This window comes from Heterodontus francisci, chromosome 47 (genome assembly GCF_036365525.1).
Source record: "Heterodontus francisci isolate sHetFra1 chromosome 47, sHetFra1.hap1, whole genome shotgun sequence".
Lineage (NCBI taxonomy): Eukaryota > Metazoa > Chordata > Chondrichthyes > Heterodontiformes > Heterodontidae > Heterodontus > Heterodontus francisci.
This window is the reverse complement of record NC_090417.1, coordinates 4248719-4274334: the sequence shown is the minus strand read 5'-3', so window position 1 is coordinate 4274334 and position 25616 is coordinate 4248719. Positions and strand designations below refer to the sequence as shown.

General features: G+C 42.1%; 1 protein-coding gene across 6 annotated transcripts in view; it reads left to right on the top strand.

Moving 5' to 3' along the window:
- Window positions 1-25616, top strand: part of LOC137357231 (histone acetyltransferase KAT6A-like) — a 181507-nt gene that overhangs the window by 129510 nt on the left and 26381 nt on the right. For all 6 annotated transcript variants that reach the window (XM_068023401.1, XM_068023400.1, XM_068023399.1 and 3 more), the window contains 6 exons: window positions 4578-4693; window positions 9589-9730; window positions 10602-10763; window positions 14180-14273; window positions 21868-22099; window positions 22508-22688. In XM_068023401.1, coding sequence (XP_067879502.1) covers window positions 4578-4693; window positions 9589-9730; window positions 10602-10763; window positions 14180-14273; window positions 21868-22099; window positions 22508-22688 — 927 coding nt within the window. The remainder of the gene's footprint in view (window positions 1-4577; window positions 4694-9588; window positions 9731-10601; window positions 10764-14179; window positions 14274-21867; window positions 22100-22507; window positions 22689-25616) is intronic.

Genomic DNA, 25616 nt, shown 5'->3' with positions numbered 1-25616 from the left:
GTTACCCTCTTGCTCTTTATATATGTATAAAAAGCCTTGGGATTTTCCTTAATCCTGTTTGCCAATGACTTTTCATGACCCCGTTTAGCCCTCCTAACTCCTTGCTTAAGTTCCTTCCTACTGTCTTTATATTCCTCAAGTGCTTCATCTGTTCCTCGCCTTCCAGCCCTTACAAATGCTTCCTTTTTCTTTTTGACTAGGCTCACAATATCCTATGTTATCCAAGCTTCCCGAAATTTGCCAAACTTGTCTTTCTTCCTCACAGGAACATGCTGGTCCTGGATTTTATTCAGCTGACGTTTGAAAGACTCCCACATGTCAGATGTTGATTTACCCTCAAACAGCCGCCCCCAATCTAAATTCTTCAGTTCCTGCCTAATATTGTTAGAATTAGCCTTCCCCCAATTTAGCACCTTCACCCGAGGACTACTCTTATCCTTATCCACAAGTACCTTAAAACTTATGGAATTATGGTCACTGCTCCCGAAATGCTTCCCCACTGAAACTTCGACCACCTGGCCGGGCTCATTCCCCAATACCAGGTCCAGAATGGCCCCATCCCTAGTTGGACTATCTACATACTGTTTCAAGAAGCCCTCCTGGATGCTCCTCCCAAGTTCTGCCCCATCCAAGCCCCTAGCACTAAGTGAGTCCCAGTCAATATTGGGGAAGTTAAAATAAATTGGACATTGTCAACAAAATATAGGTTAATTACATGTGCTGATTCCTCCAGCTTTGTAACGTTTATTTTGTAGTTACTGCGGTAAAACTATGTGTTTGACTCTATGGATAGAGGAAGATGAGTTGCTTTTAGTTCTCTGTGTTCTCCTCTGGAATGTGTGTGCTAAACGGTTATCAATCTCTTAACTGAATACACAATATATCTCCAGTGGTTCGACATATTCCATTATTCTGTGCATGTGTTATACATTGTAAAATGAGACGAATAGGGTTTAAATTTGCAAGAAACTATAAAGCTGCTGACATAGAGATACAGCACTGAAACAGGCCCTTCGGCCCACCGAGTCTGTGCCGACCAACAACCACCCATTTTATACTAATCCTACATTAATCCCATATTCCCTACCACATCCCCACCATTCTCCTACCACCTACCTACACTAGGTAATTTACAATGGCCAATTTACCTATCAACCTGCAAGTCTTTGGCTGTGGGAGGAAACTGGAGCACCCGGAGAAAACCCACGCAGTCACAGGGAGAACTTGCAAACTCCGCACAGGCTGTACCCAGAACAAAACTCGGGTCGCTGGAGCTGTGAGGCTGCAGTGCTAACCACTGCGTCACTGTGCCACCCTAACTGTGCCACTGTGCCGCCCTGTTCTTGGTGAATAGACACTTATTGCCAATTTTCTCCTTTTCTGAAGATGGTGACATGCATTGTACTATGGGGTGCTGGTGTCCTCTGATCTGTTAAATCTAGATGGTGTATGTCAGCAGGTTGTTCAGCTGTGCAGGGCCTGGTGGTGAAGGCCCAAATCTACTCTCATATGATGTCAGTATATTTAAGCAAGAGTTACTGACAGCAGTTAGGAGTGGGAAGCATGCCTGATTTTATTTTTCCACCCATCCTAATCCAGTGTGCAAAAGAAAATTGTCATTGTCCAACTATCACCTCAGCTGAGGTGAGCTCGCACAGTGTAGCACAGTAATTTAAAATGGAAGATGCTGGTCACTGTGACTTAATGCAACAGCACAGTACATTTGCCCACTAGGTTGTTGGTGGAACTCATCAATTGGCTTTTCCAGTACATTGTTTTACTTTCTTTTCCCTGAGATCCTCTCGATCTTCACTCTATCCGGTACCATTCGCAAACAAAATAAAGTATGTTCCTACTATGAAGAAAAATTCTGAGGGGAGGACCCACCATCCATAGTTAACTAAAGAAGTTAAGGAAAGCATCAAACTTAAGGCAAAAGCATATAATTGCGAAAAGATCAGTGGTAGGTCAGATGATTGGTCAGAATATAAAGAGCAGCAGAGAATGATTAAATGGTTGATCAGGAGAAAGAAAGAAGGATATGAGAGGAAGCTGGTTAGAAATGTAAAAACAGATAGCAAGAGTTTCCACAGGTATTTAAAAAGGAAAAAAGTAAGTAAAGTGAATGTTGGTCCTCTAGAGAGTGAGAATGGGGAGTTAATCGTAGATAATAAAGAAATGGCGGATGAAATGAAGAAAAATTTTGCTTCTGTGTTCACTGTCAAGGATACTAAAAACATTCCAGTAATAGCTGTAAATCAGGAGGTGGGAGGAAGAGAGGAACTTGGTTAAAGTACAATCACCAGGGAAGCGGTACTGAGCAAACTGACGGAGCTGTGGACTGACAAGTCCCCGGGTCCTGATAGGCTTCATCCTCGGGTCTTCTGAGAGGTGGCTAATGAGGTAGTAGATGCTTTGGTGTTAATTTTTCAAAATTCGCTGAATTCTGGAAAGGTTCCATCAGATTGGATAGTGGCAAACATAACCCCTCTATTTAAGAAGCGGGGTGGGGGGAGACAGAAAGCAGGTAACTATAGGCCAGTTAGCTCGATGTCTGTCATGGGAAAGGTATTAGAATCAATCATTAAGTAGGCTATAGTTGGGCACTTGGAAAAACTCAAGGTAATCAGGAATAGTCAGCATGGCTTTGTGAAAGGGAAGTCATGTTTAATCAATTTCTTGGAGTTCTTTGAAGTAGTAACATGCGCTGTGGATAAAGGAGAGCCCATTGACGTACTGTGGATTTTGGATTTCCAGAAGTCATTTGACAAGGTACCACATAAAAGGTTATTGTGCAAAGTAGGAGCTCATGGTGCAAGGGATAACATTAGCATGGATAGAAGATTGGCTGGCAGAAAACAGAGAGTATGCATAAATGGGTCCTTTTCTGATTGGCAGGATGTGACGAGTGGAGTCCCGCAGGGATCCGTGCTGGGGCCTCAACTTTTTACAATTTATATCAATGACTTAGATGAGGGGAGCGATGGCTTGGTAGCTAAATTTGAAGATGACACAAAGATAGGTAGGAAAGTATGTTGTGAAGAGGACATAAGGAGCATGCAGACAGAGATAGATAGGTTGAGTGAGTGGGCAAAAATCTGGCAGATGGAGTATAATGTGGGAAAATGTGAAGTTGTTCACTTTGGCAGGAAGAATTTAAAAAAAGCAGAACATTACTTAAACAGAGAACAACTGCAGAATCCTGAGGTGCAGAGAGATCTAGGTGTTCATGAGTCACAAAAAGTTAGTATGCATAAAGAAGGCTTATGGAATGTTCTCCTTTATTATGAGAGGAATTGAAAATTAAAGTAAGGATGTGATGCTTCAGTTATACAGGGCATTGGTGAGACCACATGGTCTCCTTATTTAAGGAAGGATGTAAATGAGGTGGAGGCAGTTCAGAGGAGATTTAGTAGATTGATACCTGGAATGAGCAGGTTGTCTTGTGAGGAAAGGTTGGACAGACTGGGCTTATTTTCACTGGAGTTTAGAACAGTACGGGGTGACTTGATTGAAGTTTATAAGATCCTGAATAGTCTTGACAAGGTGGATGTGGAAAGGATGTTTCCTCTTGTGGGGGAGCCCAGAACTAGGGGGCACTGTTTTAAAATTAGGGGTCACCCTTTTAGGACAGACATGAGGAGAAATTTTTTTCTCTCAGGCTTGTGCGACTTGGGAACTCTCTCCTTCAGAAGGTGGTGAAGGCGGGGTCATTGAATATTCTTAAGGTGGAGGTAGATAGATTCTTGTTAGGCAAGGGAATTAAAGGTTATCTGGGGTAGATGGGAGTGTGGAATTTGGGACACAAACAGATCAGCCATGATCTTATTGAATGGCAGAGCAGGCTCGAGGGGCTGAATGGCCTACTTCTGCTCCTAATTCATATGTTGGTATGACAAGAGATGGCCAGCCTGCTCCAAGGCCTTCCCGCTCTTGAGCTGGTGCTGGGGTGTCAGAATTTGCCTGCTTCTGATATGCTTCTTCCTGAGTTAAGTGCCAAGATCGAGAACTCTGCGTGAAACTCCGAGGGGAACTTGAGACGAAAAACTGAGTTGTACATTACCAGGAGGAGAAAATAATTCTCTAAAATAGTTGCATTCTGCGGGTGGGATTTGATCTTGTGGTTTGCTTCCCAAGTAATTGCAGAAAAGTGTAAGTGCTCTAAGTGTCATTTGCAGAATTTACAGAAGTTTAATTTGAAATCTGCTCATTATGAGGAGTAACAGGTGAGTCTGGAATTGGGTTGGAACTTTAGTGTAACTAAGACCAAATGTAATACGTTCTCTGTTTTTGGAGGGAGAAAGAGTGACAAGGCACTTGGACTGGGTAGATGCTTCAGGGTATGTGGAATGAAGACACAGTAACCTCACTGAAATCCTGTAACTCTTATATGCCGAGTGAAACTTGGTGATGACATTATTCAATGAAAAAGACTTGTGTGTAGTACATTAGAAAAATAGTAATGTTCAGGTTGCCTCGTTACTGAAGTTATTTCAGCAAAAATCATTTACTTGGGGTTGAAAGAAAGATTTACAGACCTTTAATATTAATTACGTACATGCTTTTTTCTTCAACAGAAAGTTGGAGTCACCGGCCCACCTGATCCACAAGTCCGTTCGCCTTCTGTTATTGAGTTTGGGAAATATGAGATCCAAACCTGGTATTCTTCTCCATATCCCCAGGAATATACCAGGTACTGTATGTTTATTCTCAAGTTTGGCAAAAAAAAACTTTCACCCTTTCCTTTTGCTTTTTGGAAATTACTTGCATGGAGAGGCAAGAGTTGAATGAATTGCATCCAGGAGCGGAACATCTGTGCTCAGTTGTACACACAATTTAAGCATCGGGGAGATTGAGCCCCAAGTTAGGTGAAAAGCTTTCTCTCGGTCTCTATCATCTATTACTCCTTGTAATGTGCATAAAACATTACAAAGACTGTTCAGACCAGTATTGAAATTGCATTAAGGAGATTGTTGAGGCCAGGTTTGCCGAACAAGACAACTCACTCCCATCGCGAGTTACAGGGAATGATTCCGCAGTTGTAATGTGGCATTAAAGGGTAACTTGGAATGTGGTTCATATTCTGAATCAGTAATACACCCGGTGAATGATGGCTGTTACTGTGTCGCAATATGTGTACTGTCCGAGTAGTTTTAAATACAGTATTCAAGGTGTTCATTACTACTGGATAGCACATTACCAGCATTACTTAACAGTTGAGGAGTATCAATCTCATTTCTCATTTGAAAGATCATTGTGAAGAAATCACCACCAGTGTAAGACCATACAGATAATGACAACACCTTGTCCTTGCCATCATGTTAATCAACATCATGCAGCATGGTTACATTGCTCACTTTAGAAGACCCCATGTTCAGCATAGTTGGAGTGCAGTCCTCATGAGAGAGCTCTTGTTAAACCAAAATGTTCCATTAAACCATTTTAACCCCTCAACAATTTTTATTATATTTTCTTTTATAAGGTGGCTGTTTTCAGTGTATTACGGGCCGTTTAAAATAAGAACAAAACTCTCCCTTGTATTACAATAGAGGAGCAATTGATCTTCCCTTAGGACATCACGTTGCTCAGTAACTCCTCTATAAACCAGCTGCCAGTATTACGCTGGCTAACTCTCTTCCTTCACAGGAGGAGGTGGTGAGGGGAGTTCTTCTTTGTAGTCACAGTGAATCAGAAATTACAGTCACTGCCTAGCAAAAGAAACTTGGAACCAAATCAACCCTCTGTTGCAAACTCTGTGATCCAAAATGTGAACCATGAAGATTTGCAGTACGACAGCACACTGTTCACTTTTGACCAGCCAGTCTGTCTGACAAATGAAACCAGGAGGGATAAACTTATCAGCAATGAAGAGGATTCTTCTCACTCAAGTCCGTGTAATCTTACAAGCCAGTGACCTAACAGGCAGGATAGCCCTGGCTGGACAAAGAGCAGGATGTTTACCAGTGCTGGCTGCTGATCCCTTGTGCAGTTTTAGCTGATTTAAACTGCAGTATAATCCTTGTGTGCACTTGAAGGTCCTAGCCTCTTGCAATCTGTGCTGAAAATGTCTGGACTCCGGTAAGTGGGACATGTCACTACAGGGAGAGCATGTGCTCTCAATATATAGTGAACAAAAACCCTAACCTTTTGTGGATTTCTGAGTGCCTTGGTTTGGCCACTGTTAAACATGATGATGGATTGCTGTGGATGTCAAGCTATGATTGGCCAAAAGTAATTGCAGCACTTGATTTTGCATTTACTGGAGCAAAGTTTGAAGGCATTCCTAAGTTATGTACTTCTCCTGAACTCTCAAACAATATGCTTCATTCCAAATATTGTTTGCCTGGAAACATGGCATTCCAAAGAATCAAATCTCTTCCCCATCACTCAAATTGTGTATGTAATCATGTTGGATTGAACCAGTTCCCATTTACTCGCTCTATGTTAGATTGCGGCATACCAAATTAAATCCCACTGTCAGGAATTCATGATCTTACCACTTAAATATACAATACTGATGGTTTTCTTTACTCTGTGCACTGAAGATGTTGCTCATTATATGCCAATCCCCCATCACATATTGTTGATTCCATTGCAGCGTGTTTTAATGAGGCTCATCATCAAAGCTCCAATGAGTTTTATGCTGAAATAAGGCACAAAGAGCTCATTAAATCAGAGATACAACCGAGTGGTTAAATTAGGTTGAGATCTCCTTTTCTCAGTATTGAAGTATGCTTCAACACTGATTGTGACCATTCGTAGATAGTGGTTTAACTTATGAATTGCAGCTCCAAGCCTTATTAGAGCAAATCAAGCTTTTAACATTTCAGCAAGTACAGTCTGCAGTCCTTGATATCATCACTTTAAAGTGTTGTCAATTGGTGCATTTAATTAAATTGTGCCATTTTGCTTTGAGCGAAAGAAAATCATACTTAGGCCAATACTTTTTAATGTTGTTTAAACTTCTTCCTAATTTCCTCCTCAAGAGCCATAACTCCTTATCATTCCTGGCCACCAGACATCACCTGTGGTGTCCAGCAGTTGCAATCTTCGAGTTATGCTGGTGGCAGCAGAGAGGAAAGAGGGTCCCAGTGCCTTGTATTAATCATCAGACGCAATTAGAAGTGGTTAGGAGAAGAGAGGCCGTATTTGCTGATTGTTGTCAGTGAGCAGCTACGCACTGACCAGGCCCCCCAAAATATTGATGTTTGCATAAAGCACTGATGGTTTGCGTGTACCATTTATTCACTTGCCGACTGAAAAAGAAGTTCAAGCAAGTCATTCTTCAGCTATCCTAAAAGAATATTTTACAGCAGAAATGCAGTGCTGACAGTTTCCCTTCATCTGAATTTACTCACTTCTTGCTAAATTCTTGACCTGCTTGTACATTGTCTTGTTCTCCCGTGTAGGTTAAGTTCAGACTTTGTTATGAGATGATGATCCAGATGCAGTTTGAATCCCGAGTTGATCTTTGCATTAACTCGATTATCCTAGAGTTGATTCCAGGGGATCTGTACAGAATGCAGTTTTTGTTTTTGGATTTGCTGAAAATGTTTATTTACAGGAATTTAATAAATCAGAAAAGATTGGCAATGTCAATAACTCTAAACCAACAAACTGTGCAAATCGGAGTTGAACTTGTTAGACGAGGCACAGAAATAGAAGTGGTGAAGCTCAGAATTTCATATTATGCATGGTAACAATAAAATAGTCACAGCTGAAGCAGCATTGTTGTTGAAGTGTGGGATTCTCTGCATTGGCTTCAGAGTGTGAGACTGCTAATCTTGCTTACTAAACAGAGCTCACTTTCTTTTGATTGGATTGGCTGCCTTTACTTCTAGTGTGTATGGTTTCATGTCTGTGTGCACTTCTATCAAAACATTCACTGTCCTTAACCACCCTGTGCATTGTAATAGATGTGTCCTGACCACAAGCCCATATATTATGTGATATGACATTTCAGACACTGCAGTAAGCTCAGCAAAGAACATGGAGTTGGAGTGAAATTGTGGAATGTCTTATTCACTTACTTTTAAATAGTTTAGTTGCCAATCTGATGTTGCTGAGGAAACTGTTGGTGTCAAATTAATAGTAATTACCGCTCCCCTCCCTATTCATCTGGACCAAAAGGGAGTTAACCCTTGCTTCTTGCACAGATCTGCATTTACTTTTCATTGACTTAAAGCAACTTGTTTTGCACTATTGATTGAACAATTTGGAATTGATATTTATGTGTCTTTGGTTACTGCTCAATTTTTATTAACTTGGTTTGTTCACACTCTCTCTGCTTCAGGTCACACACTCTTCACCCACCAAGTTATGGGTGGCAGCCTGATCACAATAATGCATGCAAGAGCAGTCTGGGTTAACTTGCCATCCAGATTGTCTTATTTTATTTTTCCCCCATCAAGTTGATGTTGGTGCTGTACACTTTGAATCTGCATTTGTGCAGTGAAACTGCTCATATTGAAGAAGAATGGGCTACCTTTGGGCATTGTAGTGAAAGGCATTGATTCAGGATTGCACTTTTTTTACATTAGATTTTCAATAAAACCTATTGAAAAATCTGATATAAGATCCATGTTTCATCACAAGTAGATTACATTAACAGTATACTAACCAATTCCTTTCAAGGGAAACTGGTGAAGAGTTGGTGACAGATAAAGTAGCTGGAGGCAGTTTGTAAGCTAATTGGTGAAAGGGTTAAGAATGCATTTCATGCACATTTTCCTGTTTATTTAACCCATCTAACCTTACAAGTTACGTTAACCTTTGACTCAGGATGAAGAGCAGAAAAAGCAACTTAACAAAGGGTGTCACTCTGAGGGGCTCCGCATATTTCCTACAATTCCACTTCACCATGATGATTCTATTTTTTAAGCTGCAGTCATCCTTTCATATTTTGGATTTTCTTTCATGTCTCTTGCTACATCAGACTTCGACCACATTTGGCAGTCAAAGTGGTATTTCACTGTAGGATTAAATATTGTTGAGAATTTTGCATATTTTTGACGGAGGAAACATTTTTATTATACGGTTATTAAGCTTCTGTTTCTCCCTGCTGCCCCCCTTTCACCCCACTAAAATACCTTCCTTCCCATTTCAGAAGGCGTTCACTTCTGCTGGCATTTAGCTTCATGGGTGCCAGCAGCTTTCTAAGCTGTACAAGAATCTCAGTCTATCTGGATCACCTGTACCAGCACCTGACTTCCAGTTTTGCAGGCTAGCTTTTTGATTGGACGACCCCATTGTGCTATCTGGAGTACTGTAGTTAGCAGGTCGTCTGCAACATTGGGAGCTGGCAGTTTACCATAGCTGATCCAGAGCCTCACCTAGGCCGCCATTGACTGTGGGTAGTGTTCTAATATTTGCGATTGGTAGTGGCTCTTGAGCGCAGAATGAAGCAACATCTGTTACTCTGAGATGAGCAGACATGAGATGTGTGTCTTGAGTGGTTGTCTGTGGGAATGGCAGTAAAACCTCCACATAAATGAACAGCTTGATGTGTGTATGGGGGAAGGGTGACACGGTGTCAAATCGCTGCGTTTGTGAGAACTGTGCTCTTATCTGTACATCTGTCTCTTGCAGACTGCCTAAGTTATACTTGTGTGAATTTTGCCTCAAGTACATGAAGAGCAAAAGCATTTTGCAGCAACACATGAAGAAATGTAATTGGTTTCACCCACCTGCGAATGAGATTTACAGGAAAGACAACATCTCAGTGTTTGAAGTAAGTTTGGGGTTTTTGGCTTTCATAAAATTGGTCTGCTGTAGAACAAATAAATTGCCATGAAATGCAGAAGGTCAGAACATGACACGTCTTTTCCTCCTTTCATGAGCGAAGCATTCTGTTTCCTTTCTCACTCAACCTGGATTTATCCACCTGAAGGATGACTGACCTAAGGAACTTGAGTCATTTTTGTGCAGAGTCACTCGCGTCATACTGTTTCCACACGCAGTGCCCATTATAATGAAAATGATACACAGACACATTAGATTGACCAGTAGTTTTGAAACATAAAACAAGTTTTCCAGAAACCAGTAGGTATGCAATGTGGTACCTCAGAACTTGTAAGGTGCAGATAATAACAGCTTCCACTTAAAGCTGAATTAAATGCAGCTCAGTATGCAGTGTTGTTTGACATCAACCTGTCTTGTGTCAAAAGTCAATTTGAATTGCACTGCAAAATAGAAATCTTGATGTAGTTCCCTCTGTTAAACTCCCTCTGTTAAACTGCTCATTGCTGAACATTTTTAAGTATTTTAGTTAATAAAACATGTGTGTTTGCTTTTGGCTCATTCTCCTTTTATTATAAATCAACCAGAAACCTGGCAAATTGGGCCCCATAGGAAATACTCAGAAATTGATTTTTCGATTTGTTCCTCTCCCTCCTCCTCCCCATACTGCTGACTTGTTGCTTCTTATTTGACTCCCGAGGTTTGTTATTCACCAATTGGCAGTAATTTCTAAAAGTGTCCTGCTTTGATGATTTAACACTTTCCTTCTCTTTGCCATCCCTGAACAATGGCCCTGTCATAGAAATGGGTTTAATGTTTTATCATCTTCCCGCCGTGTTCTATTAACTGTCTGTTCTGTACAGGTGGATGGGAACATCAGTACCATATACTGCCAGAACCTGTGTCTACTGGCCAAACTCTTCCTTGACCACAAGACATTGTACTATGACGTGGAGCCCTTCCTCTTCTATGTGTTGACACAAAACGACAGCAAAGGCTGTCATCTCGTGGGCTACTTTTCCAAGGTGAGTCCTAGCTGTTTTTCATTTCAGAAGCTAATGTTTGGAAGGCTCAAAACAACAGACAATTGTAGCATTCATTTCATCTAAATTTTGCAACAATTTTTTTAAATTCTTATTATTGTAATGAGCTTGCCAGTGTAACTTTTGGGATATTAGCTTTGTCGTTTTCTGACCAATATTAAGTTCTACACACAAGCTTAATTTGTTCACGTTACTTCTCAGCTCACCGCCCTGTGAGTACCATCCTCACATCTAACAACAGTTGCAAGAAACTGAGTTATCTCCACAATTATGTCTGCTCAACTGCTCACCCCAACTGCTCCCAGCTCACTTCTTGCTCCAGCCCTGGCATCACAACACCAGGAGAAACACACAAAATCATTAGTAGTGTGCAATTTTCTGAACTATCCTATTCACCTACTGCTTTTAAAAAGGCGACTTAATTTTGCCCTCCCACCAGCTCCCATTTTTTCCAGTTACTGCCCCATCTCCAGTCTCCCTTTTCCCTCTTCTGCAATATGTTTCGCCTGCCTCCATGCCATTTCTCTCAACACCGCAATCCCATCAGCGTGGCGTCTGCCCTACTGGAGCACTGAAAGCACTCTGGGAAAAGTCACCAATAACACAGACTTTGACTGGTGCTATCTCTGCAGATTTTGACATGGTCAGTGGCACCATCCTTCTCCAGTGCCTCTTCTCCACAGTCTGTCTCCATGATATTGCTCTTTCATGGGTCCACTCTCTCTTGTCTTATGGCCAGGTGAGAAGGGGGTCTGAGGCTCCCCTCTTGCCCCTTTCTCTTATTCAACTGCAACAGGGTTTATTTCTTTTAAACAGTGGTTGTGCTTGCCACCTCGGTGAGTGTTTTACCTTTTTCCTTTACTGTGATTGTGAAAGAACCAATCGGGCAGGTTTTCTTGAGTTTAAACAAGAAAGAGGTAAGTTTATTACACTTAACAGTCGAACCTGATTTTAAAATATGCTACATATTCATACACGCATTCACACGAGAATCACAGACAAACAAGTAAATTACAGGAGGGAAAATAAATTTGGTAGTTGGATTAAAATCCAGAATAAATGGAACTTAAATACAGTCTGTAAGTGGATGATTCAGTAATCCTCGGCTGAAGCTGTATTCTTGAAGTTCTTGGTTGTTAGATGTGCACTTCAGCAGGCTTGCTTTGCTCAAGAGTTTTCCTGAAGGCAGAATTGGTAGTTGATTCACTTCCCCTGGTTGCTGGCTGTTGTGGTCTGTAGGCTTGGAGGGTCCCCCAGTCACAGACAGTTTTCACTTGATTTTTTTCTTGGGGGAGAGAGAAGAACGAGAGAGAGGGAGAGAGGGGAGCAGCATCCTTCTTAGCCACTGTCCACTCAGTTACTGCTTGTCTATGTAACAAAACCTCTAGGTTCTTCAGAGATAAACAGATGGTCACCTGGTTCTCTCGCTCCCCTTTGTTTTTAATGAGGTCCAAAGTCTGAAACCTAAAACTTCTCTGAGGTGGGGTTGGCAGTGTTCGCCCTCTGGAGGGAATGCCTCGAGATGGTTTCGAATGTCTAACGAGGGTGATCTGGCTAATCTGTTCAGTTAGCCAAAGCATTGTTCTGGCTGGGCTTCTTGTTAGACTTTGTGACTCCAGTTCAATCTCCTAGTATTTCAGATATAAATTGCAATGGCCATATTGGCTGCTAGTTTTTTAAACTTTATTGTAGGGTTTTATTTCCATTAAAAGCCTAATGTAAGTTGCCAAACCAATGAAATTAAATGCTTCTCACTTGGCATGTAGGGTTTTTCCTGATGCTTGGCCCTACGTAGCCAGCACATCTCTTGCCAATGCTTCTCCTTCCAAGCCCACATGGTCACTTCCAATATTTCCCATGGATCCAACTTTGAGTCTCCCTCCCATCCCTCCCAATTCTCATCAATATGTTGCCTCTTGTGAGGATATGGTTGGCTTTCATACGAGTGTCACTGATAACCATCTTTACCTTTGCACTACCACACTTTATTCCATGAATGGATTGCTTGTCTGACATGGAGCTGTGAATGATTCAGGATTTCTTGAGTTCCACAGTGGCAAGACTTAAGCCAAGTTGTCCCAATCCCATCCCTATTTCTGATGATCCATCCTAATAAAGAACAAAGAACAGTACAGCACAGGATCAGGCCATTCGGCCCTCCAAGCCTGCGCCGATCTTGATGCCTGCCTAAACTAAAACCTTCTGCACTTCCGGGGTCCGTATCCCTCTGTTCCCATCCTATTCATGTATTTGTCAATGTATATGTGTGCCTTGGCAGCGTCCCTTGCTGCCACTAAGCCCCTTACTCTTGCCTTTCTCATGCCCAGACTTGGCTTTCCAGTGCACTCTTGCCCTCTCGAGCTCCAGCAAACATGAATTTCTACTCATGCAGAACTCCCCCACCCACACACCCACTCATTATTGCCTGGATCTTGGCCAGCCTTAATTGATTTCCTGCCCTTCAATTCAATTTAAGTACCTGTATCAATATTTTTAAATCTTTGCACAGTCTCCTTTTCCTCTCCTCCCCTTCACCATTGGTGGCAGAACCTTCAGCAGTTTTGCCCCACATACTGGAGCTTTGCTCCTTTAGACGCCTTTTACCTGCTACTTCTTTCCCCACCTTCAAAATCATTGGTAAAGCCTGCTTCTTGGACACCGCCTTTGGCTTTCTGAATTCTGCTTGGTTCCACCATCCCTTTCACAAACACCACCTTTACGAGCAGCATCCCGACCCCCCCCCCCCCCCCCACCCCAACATTTATGAACAGCTTTGAGACATTTTGTTGAGCTCAGGGAGCGATATAAACGTACATTGCTGTATTAAGTGCACAGAAGTTGACCGGAATGAAATCAGTTCTGTCACCACTCAATCCAAAGTACACAAGGCTTATACTGGTTACAACTTCTCTCGTTTCTTTCTCTCTGCTTGTTCAGAGTGTTTTGCTTCTGCCATGTGGATAGGCAGATACAGGTAACAGTGAGGAATTGTGGATTCATACCCAAATGATGCCAATCGTTGCTGCTGCACATGAGCCTTCTAACATGCCAGGCCACTTTGTTGCCTTCTATGACAAAAACTAAAAATTACACTCAGGCAATTTTATTTTGAATACGAAACGCTTGTCTCTAATATATCCAGAAAGAACACTATTCCTTGATCTGGAGACGTGCCACCAATTCTAGGTTATAAATTACCTTTCTGTATAAATAGCTTTTTTGGCCGGAGCAGTAAATCTTAAAAGACCACAAACCGAGTCATGAAATTTATGGAGGAGTGGTGGGGGAAGCTGGCAAGCATGTTCCCGTGACCACAAAACCTCGGAATCTGCTATGGGCACTCTCAGTTTTTTCTCCTGGCTTATGATTTCTTTTTCTGTTCCTCTGTTCATATTCAGGAGAAGCATTGCCAACAGAAGTACAATGTGTCCTGCATCATGATTCTTCCCCAGTACCAGAGGAAGGGATATGGAAGGTTCCTCATCGACTTCAGTAAGTAGATAAGCTTGAAGCAGATCTGTGAAAACTCCTGAAGCGTTTTTTTTGAGAACTCATGACAACAAAGCAACCAGTCTTGCCTCCCTTCACGCACAACATAGCACTGAACTGTTGATACAACATGATGTTCACTTCTCAGAGGGATTCTACTCTATGCAACTGAAATAAAATCCAGCAATGGCATCATTACAGTAATGTTACTGAGAATTCAATTAGCTCACTGTTGCTGTTAAACTTTTACAGTGACATTTTAAAATAGATGTTGGATTTTTACATGTTCAGAGGTCTATTTTTGGATTTGGAGAAATGTACAGGATCATAGATAAATTGTCATATTTTGTTTTGCTTTTGTGTTCTGATCCTCCTTTTGTACTCTTGTGGAACTGTGGAATCTTAGTTAAGTACTTACATCATTTTTAATGTTAGGAGTTATGGGAAGGTGATGCACTAGATTGGTAGGAAGGGGGTTTGTGATTACAGTTCCTCACAGGCTAGTTTTTGGTTTTAAGAGTGTGCTCTCTTCAGGTGAGGTGCTCAGGAAGGGAGTGTACAGCAGAGATAATCATCCTTGTCTGCTCTTGCCAAATATAGAGAAACATTAAAAGTGTTTGGAAGCAGGTCTCCAGTTCAGCCTGTTAACATGGAAAGGAAGGCCGAGATTTAGTTGTAATGGGGGAAAATAGGAACACTGGTACATTTAATGCTGCCTCCCAGCTGAGCTAAAAGCAGCGACAGAAAATATGCCATGTGTCGAAATCTTATCCAGTTACAGTCCCAACCACTTAGACTGTGTCTGCGTCTCCTGGATAGCTGCCTGGATCGGCCAAATGGAGCTAACTGTTTGCCATTGCTATAGCTGTCAAGTAAATTAAATTAAATGCACTGGCTGTTTTGGGTAGTTCAAGCAGCTGTTTGCATGTAAACTGCACAAAAGCAGAGGTCAAGGAGTGTTTTCAAAAGATAATCCTGATGTGAAAATTGAAAATACAGTACTATTAACTGCTTAAGGAGAAGTTATTATTCCTTCAAGAATTAAGATCATTTGAGAGTACATATTTGTAGAAACAGGTGCCACTCTGGTCATCTTTCAGGAGGATCATATTTTCTTCAGAAATAGGCTCTCCTTTCTATTTAACTTAATAAGCTTACTTCAGTGGGTTTTAGGTGATTTTTTTTTGCTAGTTTGTATTTCGGGTGACCATACTTAAGACCCAGGAGAGTAATTTGGGACTACCTTGACCATGTTATGGTCATTACATCGAGGGGGAAAATTAAGTTCACGTGAACATGCGGGCTATCCGTGGTGTGGACTATATTGTCTCAGTGACATTATTTGGGAATGCTGTTCTTGAGAGGCTGTTGTAATAAGTCACTCGAGCCATCCTGCATGTTGTGAGGGTCAGAGGCAGAAAGAGAGTTGTTAGTAGAGTGCCTTCTTGCAGGCTGGTCCCCTGCAGTAGGCTTAAAATATAAAACACCTGCGCTGGAATGGATTAGCTCACCAACCCTTAAAGAAAAAAGACTTGCATTTATTTAGCACTTTTGGCAACTTCAGGATGTCCTGAAGTACTGTTGAATTGGAGACACTGTTGTAATATAGGAAAGGCGACAGCCAATTTACATCGAGAAAACTCCCACAAGCAGCTATGTGATATAGACGAGATAATCTCTTTCAGTGATGTTGACTGAGGAATAAATATTAGCCCCAGGAAACCAGGGAGAATTCCCATGCTCTTTGAAATCGAGCCGTAGGATTTTTTATGTTCACTTGAGAGAACAGACGGGGCCTTATTTTAATGTCTCATCCGAAAGATAACACTTCTGACACTGCAGCTCTCCCTCAGTACTGCACTAGAGTGTCAGCATAAATTGTTAGACACAATCTTCTGACCGACAAGAGTGCTACTAACTGAACCTTAGCTGATGCACAAAAAGTCGGGCAAGCTCAGAATTGAATTGATTATTGCCTCGTGCTCTTGTTGCACATTCGAGTTGCAAAAATGATAAAATTCCTCTGTCGGTTTATTTGCTGTCAAAATGCCATTGGATGCACTGAGTCAGCTCTGTGCTTTCTGACATTGAGCGGCAAAATCTCCTTTCAGGTGATATGTTGCGAAACATGAGTTTGAAAGTTACTCGTGGATCACTGCCCATGTGAAAGCTTCCAGTAAACAATGAAACTTGCCTTTCCCAGCAATAAAAGTTTTGCCACAAACCCCATTACATCCCACTGCGACGCAGATGTAAAGGAAATGCAGATCGGCCCATTAAGATTGAACAAATTGATTAAGAAACACTTTGATGCTTAATCTCTGGGGATAATTTCTGTGGTCATCTCCACTAAGTGCTGAAAAAGAGGGAAAGGTTGACCATCTTTCCTCACCAACAATGATAGCCTGTGCCACCAGCACAGAACCCAATGCACGCTGGCTGTGAAAACCAATCAAGAGTAAAGTAGAGCTGTGAAAATAATGGGCAAACACAAAGAAATGATTTTTCAGTGTTTGATAAAAGGAAAGGAAAAAGGAAGAAACCTTAGCTCATCCACCACTGATTTGTGTCTCAAGTTGATCATTGAATGAAATTTCAATGTAAATATCCCCTGCCCATCACTTCGGCAGGAGATCAGTGGAATACCCAGAGAAATGGCATAAATGTTGGCCACTGGCTTGTTACACCATTTGTCTCAGGGTTCTGCTCAAGGAGATTGAGAAAACTACTTAAGAATTTCCAGGCCAGTATGTTTATAACTTACTGCAAAGGCTATGGGCCCTGATAACATTCTGGCAATACTACTGAAGACATGGGCTGCAGAAGTGGCCGTGACCCTAGGTAAGCTATTCCAGTACAGCTGCAACACTGGCATCTCCCCAACAGTGGCGCAGTGGTTAGCACCGCAGCCTCACAGCTCTGGGTTCGATTCTGGGTACTGCCTGTGTGGAATTTGCAAGTTCTCCCTGTGACCACGTGGGTTTTCGCCGGGTGCTCCGGTTTTCTCCCACAGCCAAAGACTTGCAGGTGATAGGTAAATTGGCTGTTATAAATTACCCCTAGTGTAGGTAGGTGGTAGGGAATATGGGATTACTGTAGGGTTAGTATAAATGGGTGGTTGTTGGTCGGCACAGACTCGGTGGGCTGAAGGGCCAGTTTCAGTGCTGTATCTCATAAAATAAATTAAAAAAAATATGGAAAATTGCCCACGTAAGTCCTGTACACAAAAAGCAGGACAAATCCAATCAGGCCAATTCCTACCCCGTCAGTCTACTTTCGATCTTCAGTAAAGTGATGGAAGGTGTCGTCGACAGTGCTGTCAAGTGGCACTTACTCAGCAATAACCTGCTCATTGATGCTCAGTTTGGGGTCCACCAGGGCCAGTCAGCTCCTGACCTCATTACAGCCTTGATCCAAACATGGACAGAAGAGCTGAACTCCCGAGATGAGCTGAGAGTGACTGCCCTTGACATCAAGGCAGCATTTGACCAAGCGTGTCATCAAGGAGCCCGAGCAAAACTGGAGTCATTGGGAATTAGGGGGATAACTCTCCACTGGCTAGAATCATACCTAGCACAAAGGAAGATGTTTGTGGTTGTTGGAGGTCAATCATATCAGTCCCAGGACATCACTGCAAGTATTCCTCAGGGTAGTGTTCTCGGCCCAACCATCTTCAACTGCTTCATCAATGACCTTCTCGCCATCATAAGGTCAGAAGTGGGGATGTTTGCTGATAATTGCAGTGTTCAGATACTAAAGCAGTCCGTGTCCACATGCAGCAAGACCTGGACAACATTCAGGCTTGGGCTGATAAGTGGCAAGTTACATTTGTGCCACACAAGTGCCAGACAATGACCATCTCCAACGAGAGAATCCAACCATCTCCCCTTGATATTGAATGGAATTACCATTGCTGAATCCCCCGCTATCAACATCCTAGGGGCTACCATTGACCAGAAACTGAACTGGAGTAGCCATATAAACACTGTGTCTACAAGAGCAGGTCAGAGGCTGGGAATCCTGAGGCGAGTAACTCACCTCCTGACTCCCCAAAGCCTGTCCACCATCTATAAGGCACAAGTCAGGAGTGTGATGGAATACTCTCCACTTGCCTGGATGGGTACAGCTCCAATAACACTCAAGAAGCTCGACACCATCCAGGACAAAGCAGCCCGCTTGATTGGCACCCCATCTACAAACCTTCACTCCCTCCATCACCGATGCACAGTGGCAGCAGTGTGTACCATCTGCAAGATGCACTGCAGCAACTCACCAAAGCTCCTTCGACAGCACCTTCCAAACCCACGACCTCCAACACCTAGAAGGACAACGGCAGCAGATGCATGGTAACACCACCACCTGCAAGCTCCTCTCCAAGTCACACACCATGCTGACTTGGAACTGTATCGCCTTCACTGTCACAATCGTGGAACTCCCTTCCTAACAGCACTGTGAGTGTATCTACACCACCTGCACTGCAACACCACCACTTTCTCAAGGGCTATTAGAGATGGGCAATAAATGCTGCCCGAGCCAGTGAAGCCCACATCCCATGAAAGAATAAAATAAAAGCATTTTGAAGATGGCCATGAAAAGAAAAAATCCATTCTGCTTGGCATGTATTACCACACCATTTGCTCGAAGTCTCTTAGAAAAGATCAAGAAAGTGCTTGTTAAAATAGTTTGGACCTTTTAATCAGATACACCTACATCCACGCATGAACCTGACTGTAACCCACTTGTGACTGTCACACACAACTCTGAGATCTTTGCTTGTGGAGGTGTTTTCGAGTCATAGTCATTTATGGCACAGAAGGATGCCCTTTGGCCCATCGAGTCTTTGCCGGCTTTCCACGGAGCTTTCCAGTCAGTCCACTCCCCTGCTCGATCTCCGTAGCCCTGCAAGTCTATTTCCCTCAAGTGCCCATTCAAATTCCTCTTGAAGTCATTGGTCGTCTCCACTTCCACCACCCTGATGGGCAGCGAGTGAGTGCCAGGTTATTACCAGCCGCTGTGTAAAAAGGAGCTTCCTCATATTCCCCCTGCATGTGTTGCCCAAAACCTTCAATCTTTGTCCCCTAGTCCATGTCTGACTTATACAAGCCTGTCATAATCTTTTATACGTCTGTTAAATCTTCATTCAGTCTCCTTTGTTTGATAATGAAGAACAGCTGGTTGTAACATCTCCTCCATATCTCCAGACATCCCCTTTTTCAGAATGTAGTTAGTTTTCTTTTTGAACAGAAGAAAAAGAGAGCAGCTATTTTTAAGTACTTGTGACTGGTGTAACAACCAAAAGTGTGACATTTTCGAATGCCCTTTTCTTCTTCCTCTGCCCCTTCATTCCCTCTTTTTTTTACCCCCATTCTCCTTGTCCCCAATATTTTTCGATCCCCTCTCTTCTCTTTGCCGCCCCCTTCCTCCTTTCCCACCCCTGTCACCTCTTTCCATTACCCCTCCAGTCTTTGATGAAGAGGATCAACTTTTCCCTTATCCACCTCATGGCTGCTGCTAGTGATGTACTCATTAAAGAACGAATACTGCAATCAGACCTATTATTTTGATTCCTTTCCCTATTGAGATCTTTGCAGCTGATGCCAATACCATACTGTACCTGTCTGTGATTAGAAGCTGCAGTATGAATTAACTCATTGTTGCCATCTGATTGTTCTTTCTCGTGCTTATTTTTATTGCTTTCTAGCAAGTACCTGTTTTCCACTCTGCACCTCCTTGGTATTGGTCACAGTTGAGGGCATAGTTTAACTGAAATTGAAACTAGGAAAAGCTGCTGAGCCTGGTCAGATAACCAATTGGTTCAGCCCTATGTTCAGTACCTGTACAGAGAGAGCAATTAACCTCCCTCCCTCCTTGGTGCAAAAATATATTGTTCTGAAAGTGATTCTGTTTTGCATAAAACATTTTTTTAAAGGAATTTATCGTTAAGCTGAATAAATGTTGGACCAGGTTTTTTTTTTAAAAAGAGCCATCAAGAGGACAAGAGATTGGCAACAATGTTGCTGGCTGTCACATGGCTCAGATTAGAAAATCCTGCTCATGGGCAGAGAAAGGACAAGCACTCCTTTGATTGGACAAGCCCAGGATGGGCCGAAAACTGACCAGTTTTCTGGTTGTGTGTCAGTGTATGTGTATTTTACCTTATCGAGTGAGAGAAAAGTCAAGTCTGATGCAGAAGAAGGAGAGAATTCCAAGGAAGAACAGAGGATAACAGCCCAGCTCGCTTTCCAGCATTTCCCTCAAAGACTTTGAGAAGTCCATTGTGTCATTTCATCTTGTTTCCTGTATTTGAAGAAAGCCTGCTAAAAATAATTCTCAACACCACCTGAAAAGAACTGTTCTGGAAGATTCTAGTGACCTGTATATGAACATACGAATTGGAAGCAGGAGTAGGCCACTACTCGGCTCTTCAAGCCTGCTCTGCCATTCAATAAGTTCGTGGCTGAACTGATTACTCCCGCCTACCCCTGATAATCTTCCACCCCCTTGCAAGAATCTATCTACCTCTGCCTTAAAAATATTCAAAGACTCTGCTTCCACCGCCTTTTGAGGAAGAGAATTCCGAAGACTCACGACCCTCTGAGAGAAAAAATTTCTCCTCATTTCTGTCTTAAATGGGTGACCCCTTATTTTTAAACGGTGACCCCCAGTTCTAGATTCTCCCACAAGGGCAAACGTCCTTTCCACATCCGCAATGTCAAGACCCCTCAGGATCTTATATGTTTCAATCAGGTCATCTCTGATTCTTCTAAATTCCAGCAGATGCAAGCCTAGCCTGTCCAACCTTTCCTCAGAAGACAGCCCGCTCATTCCAGGTATTAGTCGAGTAAACCTTCTCTGTACTGCCTCCAAAGCATTTACCTCCTTCCTTAAATAAGGAGACCAATACTGTACACAGTACGGAAGCTTCAAAAACGAACAAGTAATGAACCTAGATGCTTTTTTTGGCTGTAATGGAGCTCTGATCCAAAGATCCCTTTTTTTTTGGTGAACCAGTATACATATATGTGTGTGTGTACATGAGTATGATATGCTAATGTTAAAAACAAGGGGACTTTAAAATTTAATGTTGGGACTTCAAAAAATTAATCTGTGTGTTAATGTTTGACTTCATGACTAGTTAAGACTTGTTTTTTAATAAACTGATAATTTGTTGTACAGTAAAAAATACCTGGTTAGTGTGTTCTATTCTGGGAAAAATAGAGTATATGATTAACCGTATCGATAAGTGGGAAAGTTTAAATAATAAGTTGTGACCCGTGGAGAAGTGGGATTGAGTTAACTCTGCACTCCTCCCGTCTTGGTCGTAACAATATATGAAATGCTGTTGTATCACAAAAGAAAATTTGAATCCTGTCTTTGGCACATTTCTTCTGCTCTTGCTTGAGATAATGTCATAAAAGCAAAATACTGCGGATGCTGGAAATCTGAAATAAAAACAAGAAATGCTGGAACCACTCAGCAGGTCTGGCAGCATCTGTGGAATGAGAAGCAGAGTTAACGTTTCGGGTCAGTGACCCTTCTTCGGAACTGCATTTCACATGGTTTGAAAACTGACATACACAATCTTTTCTGCGAGCAGGTTATTTACTGTCAAAGCGGGAAGGCCAGGCTGGTTCCCCAGAGAAGCCGCTATCTGACCTGGGCCGTCTCTCATACATGGCGTACTGGAAGAGTGTAATCTTGGAGTGCCTTCACCAATGTCATGACAAGCAACTCAGTATCAAGAAGCTGAGCAAACTAACAGGGATCTGTCCCCAGGATATCACCACAATACTGCAGCATCTAAAGATGTTACAGTTACGCAATGACCGGTACGTGGACATCGCAGAACTATTTGGCATCGGATGAATTTTCTTTCATTGCTCTGTTTTTCACAAAGAGTAGAGAATACCTCTATCCCTTTCCTTCTCAGAAGCATGCTGCAAAAAGTAAAGACAAGTAAATAATTGTATGTGCATATAGTACATTAATTTCATGCGATCCCTCGGAAAGGTATCGTAACTAATCCAAAATAAATGAATGCAGATAAACGATGGCTTTTGGTTAATTATATTTGAATCATAAAAGAATTGATGTTCACTTGAACAGCAACACCCAAGAGCACAGTTACAGACGCACGCTCGTACTGCTGTGATCTAGTGTTGGGTGCTTGAAATTTCACTGTGCTTCTATTTTACAGTGTTCTTTGGTTAATGAGTCTTTTTTTATGTTGTTGCAAGGTTTCTGGTCATTCGGCGAGAGAAGCTGATTCAGGAACACATGGCAAAGCTTCAAGCTAATCCGCGGCTGATTGAAGTCGATTCTGAAAGTTTACGCTGGACACCTCTGATCTTTACAAACACTGTGGTGTCTGAGGAGGAGGAGGATGAAGATGAGGAAGATGAGACTCCAGCATTAAAGGTAACAGTTCAAGGACAGGTCAATCATCATCTTGTCAAGCACTTTTTAAAAAGACTTCCTGGATTTTTTCTGGCTCAGTGCTACACCAGGCACTTTACCATCTGAGTCAAATTTTAAACAAATAAAAACACAATGAACAAAAGAGCGGAAAAGTTGACAATTGTTTTTATATAAGTGCACATTAAATGCTCAAAAATAGTCTTATCATGAATCTACAACAGATATAAGTTTACTTGAAATCATCAGAGTACAGAATTTGTCTGCCATGTCTCTGTTGTGAGTTGGAGGTGCGTAGAGGCGAGTTGGAATTAGGTAGCTACGAGATCTGATGCATTACTGCCAGAATTATCTGAGCTTTAGTGGTCTTACCAGGATCTGAGATTAAGTCTAAACTTTAGCTTGATCCCGGTAACCGTTGCCCATTGTTCTTTATTTTTTGTGTTGGAATAAGAATTACAGAACAATGATACTCCACTAATTTGCTCTGACTCTAGACCTAGTATGTCTTGTCGTTTGTCAGAAGTGTAGATGCACAGGATTGCCATCAGATGGCGGCAGAAACGTATGCTACATGTTCCCTAGTTGTGTTGAAATCAAACAGGGACATGTCAAGGTTTTGACTTGTAATTAGTACATTAAAAGATATGTTAAATATCCACTTGACTGAACAAATAAATCATGATCCAAAAGCGAAATGCTGCAGATGCTGATAATCTGAAATAAAAACAAAATGCTGGACAGCACATTCAGCATAAACTTGTGACCTCTACTACCTAGAAGGACAAGGACAACAGATGCGTGGGAACACCACCACCTGCAAGTTCCCCTCCAAGTCACACACTATCCTGACTGGACCTATGTCGCCGTTCCTTCATTGTTGCTGGGTCAAAATCCTGGAACTCCGTAACAGCACTGTGGGTATACCAACACCCCAAGGACTGCAGCAGTTCAAGAAGGCAACTCACCACCACCTTCTCAAGGATGGCAATAAATGCTGGCCTTACCAGTGATGCCATCAGAACACTTGTGAAAGGTCACAGACCTGAAACATTAACTCTGTTTCTCTCTCCACAGATGCTGTCAGACCTGCTGAGTCGTTCCAACATTTTCTGTTTTTATTTTAGATTATAAATACATCATGATGTTGTTGAGCCACTTTAAATAGATTTGACTTTCAGACTTCCTGAGCTGAGCATGAGGAAACAAAACTACCTTTGTTACACAACAAAGGGTTTGTTTCATTTGAAATCAAGAAACTAGAGCATTTCCTCTCCCCCTCACTTTATTCTGTGCTCAACTTTCAAGAAATGTTAGCTCTAACATTTAGGGACATGCCTTTTTGTTGGCTATATCTCCTATTTCAACTTTAGTTTGAAACTTAAGCAGCGTATCCATGTGACAGTTGTCTTGAGTTGGATTTTGGAGGGTTGGGGAGGGGGCAGGCTCACAAATCTAGTGATTATTCAGAATGCACTGTCTCCAAATGATGAAATTTAGCACAGAGAAGTCAATTAATCGTGAGTTCAAAGTACACCACCTTCACATGTCAATTGGACGCTAGGTTTCAGCTCTGGCTTTGTTTCCACATGAGGTTTAAGTGGTTTTATTGTGACTGTGGTGCCACAATAAAATGTGATCCAGTCCTGCTTCTTGTAGACCACACTTTGCATGACTTTTACAGATTTACCCAGCTTGTAAAGCAGACTGAAAAGCACTAAAATAAAAGCAAAATACTGCAAATGTTGGAAATCTGAAACAAAACAAAAAATGCTGTAAATACTCAGCAGATCAGGCAGCATCTGTGGAGAGAGAAGCAGAGTTAATGTTTCAGGTCAGTGACCTTATATCAGAACTGGCAAAGGTTAGAAAAGAATTAGGTTTTAAGCAAGTGAAGGGGAGGGGAGTGGGGGAGAGAACAAAGAGGAAGGTGTTTGATAGGGGCAGAGGGAGACTAAATAGCAAAGCTGTCCCGGGACAACAACCTCCTTCCTCTTTCCCCACCCTCCCTCCTCCTTCCCCACCCTGTCTCGAGAAACAATGGGTAAGCGCCTGGAGGTGGTCAGTGGTTTGTGCAGCAGTGCCTGGAGTGGCTATAAAAGCCAATTCTAGAGTGACACACTCTTTCACAGGTGCTCTGCCCTATCAAAAACCTTCCCCTTTGTTCTCTCCTCCACTCCCCTCCCCTTCACTTGCTTGAAACCTAATTCTTTTCTATCCTTTGCCAGTTCTGATGAAAGGTCACTGACTGAAAAGCAATTGCCTTGAGCTCAGGCACCACATTTACCTTGCAATCCTTAAACAGGAACTGTCAAAGGTTCAGTCTCTTGAGCCTGCTTTGCCATGTTGTGAGCGATGACCGGTCTTTTTTAATCCCGATTCCCTGCCATTTCTCCATATTCTTTAATACCCTTACTTCACAGGTAAGTATCGATCTCCCTGTTGAACATCTGAATTGATTTGCATCTTTGACTATCTGAAAAGACATGCATTCTTGCCACCTTTTTGAGTGAAGAAATTTAATTTGAATTCACTTTTAACTGGTTTATTCTACTTTTGATGGCTAAGTCAGTTGGTGAATTGTGATTGAACTCCCATTAAGACTAATGTATCCTTCCAAAGGTGGCCTACTCCAAACACAGTTGGGCCAGATCTTGTTGGATAAATAATGCCGAGTTAACGATGCATGCAGTTATTAATGTGAAAATCAGCCACCAATTTCAGGGATTAAGAGAAACACTGTGAGTTATGAATCTCCAAAACGTGCTGGTCGATTTACACTATTCTGCACTTGCTTCGCACAAGTAAAATCTCAACCGTAGCCTCCAGTATTTTTAAGAACTTGCTGGATTCGTACATTGGTTGCCCATTCAATTCACCACAGAAAGTTAGGTTTGGAACTTAACAGTTCCGATACCTTTTTAATTGCAT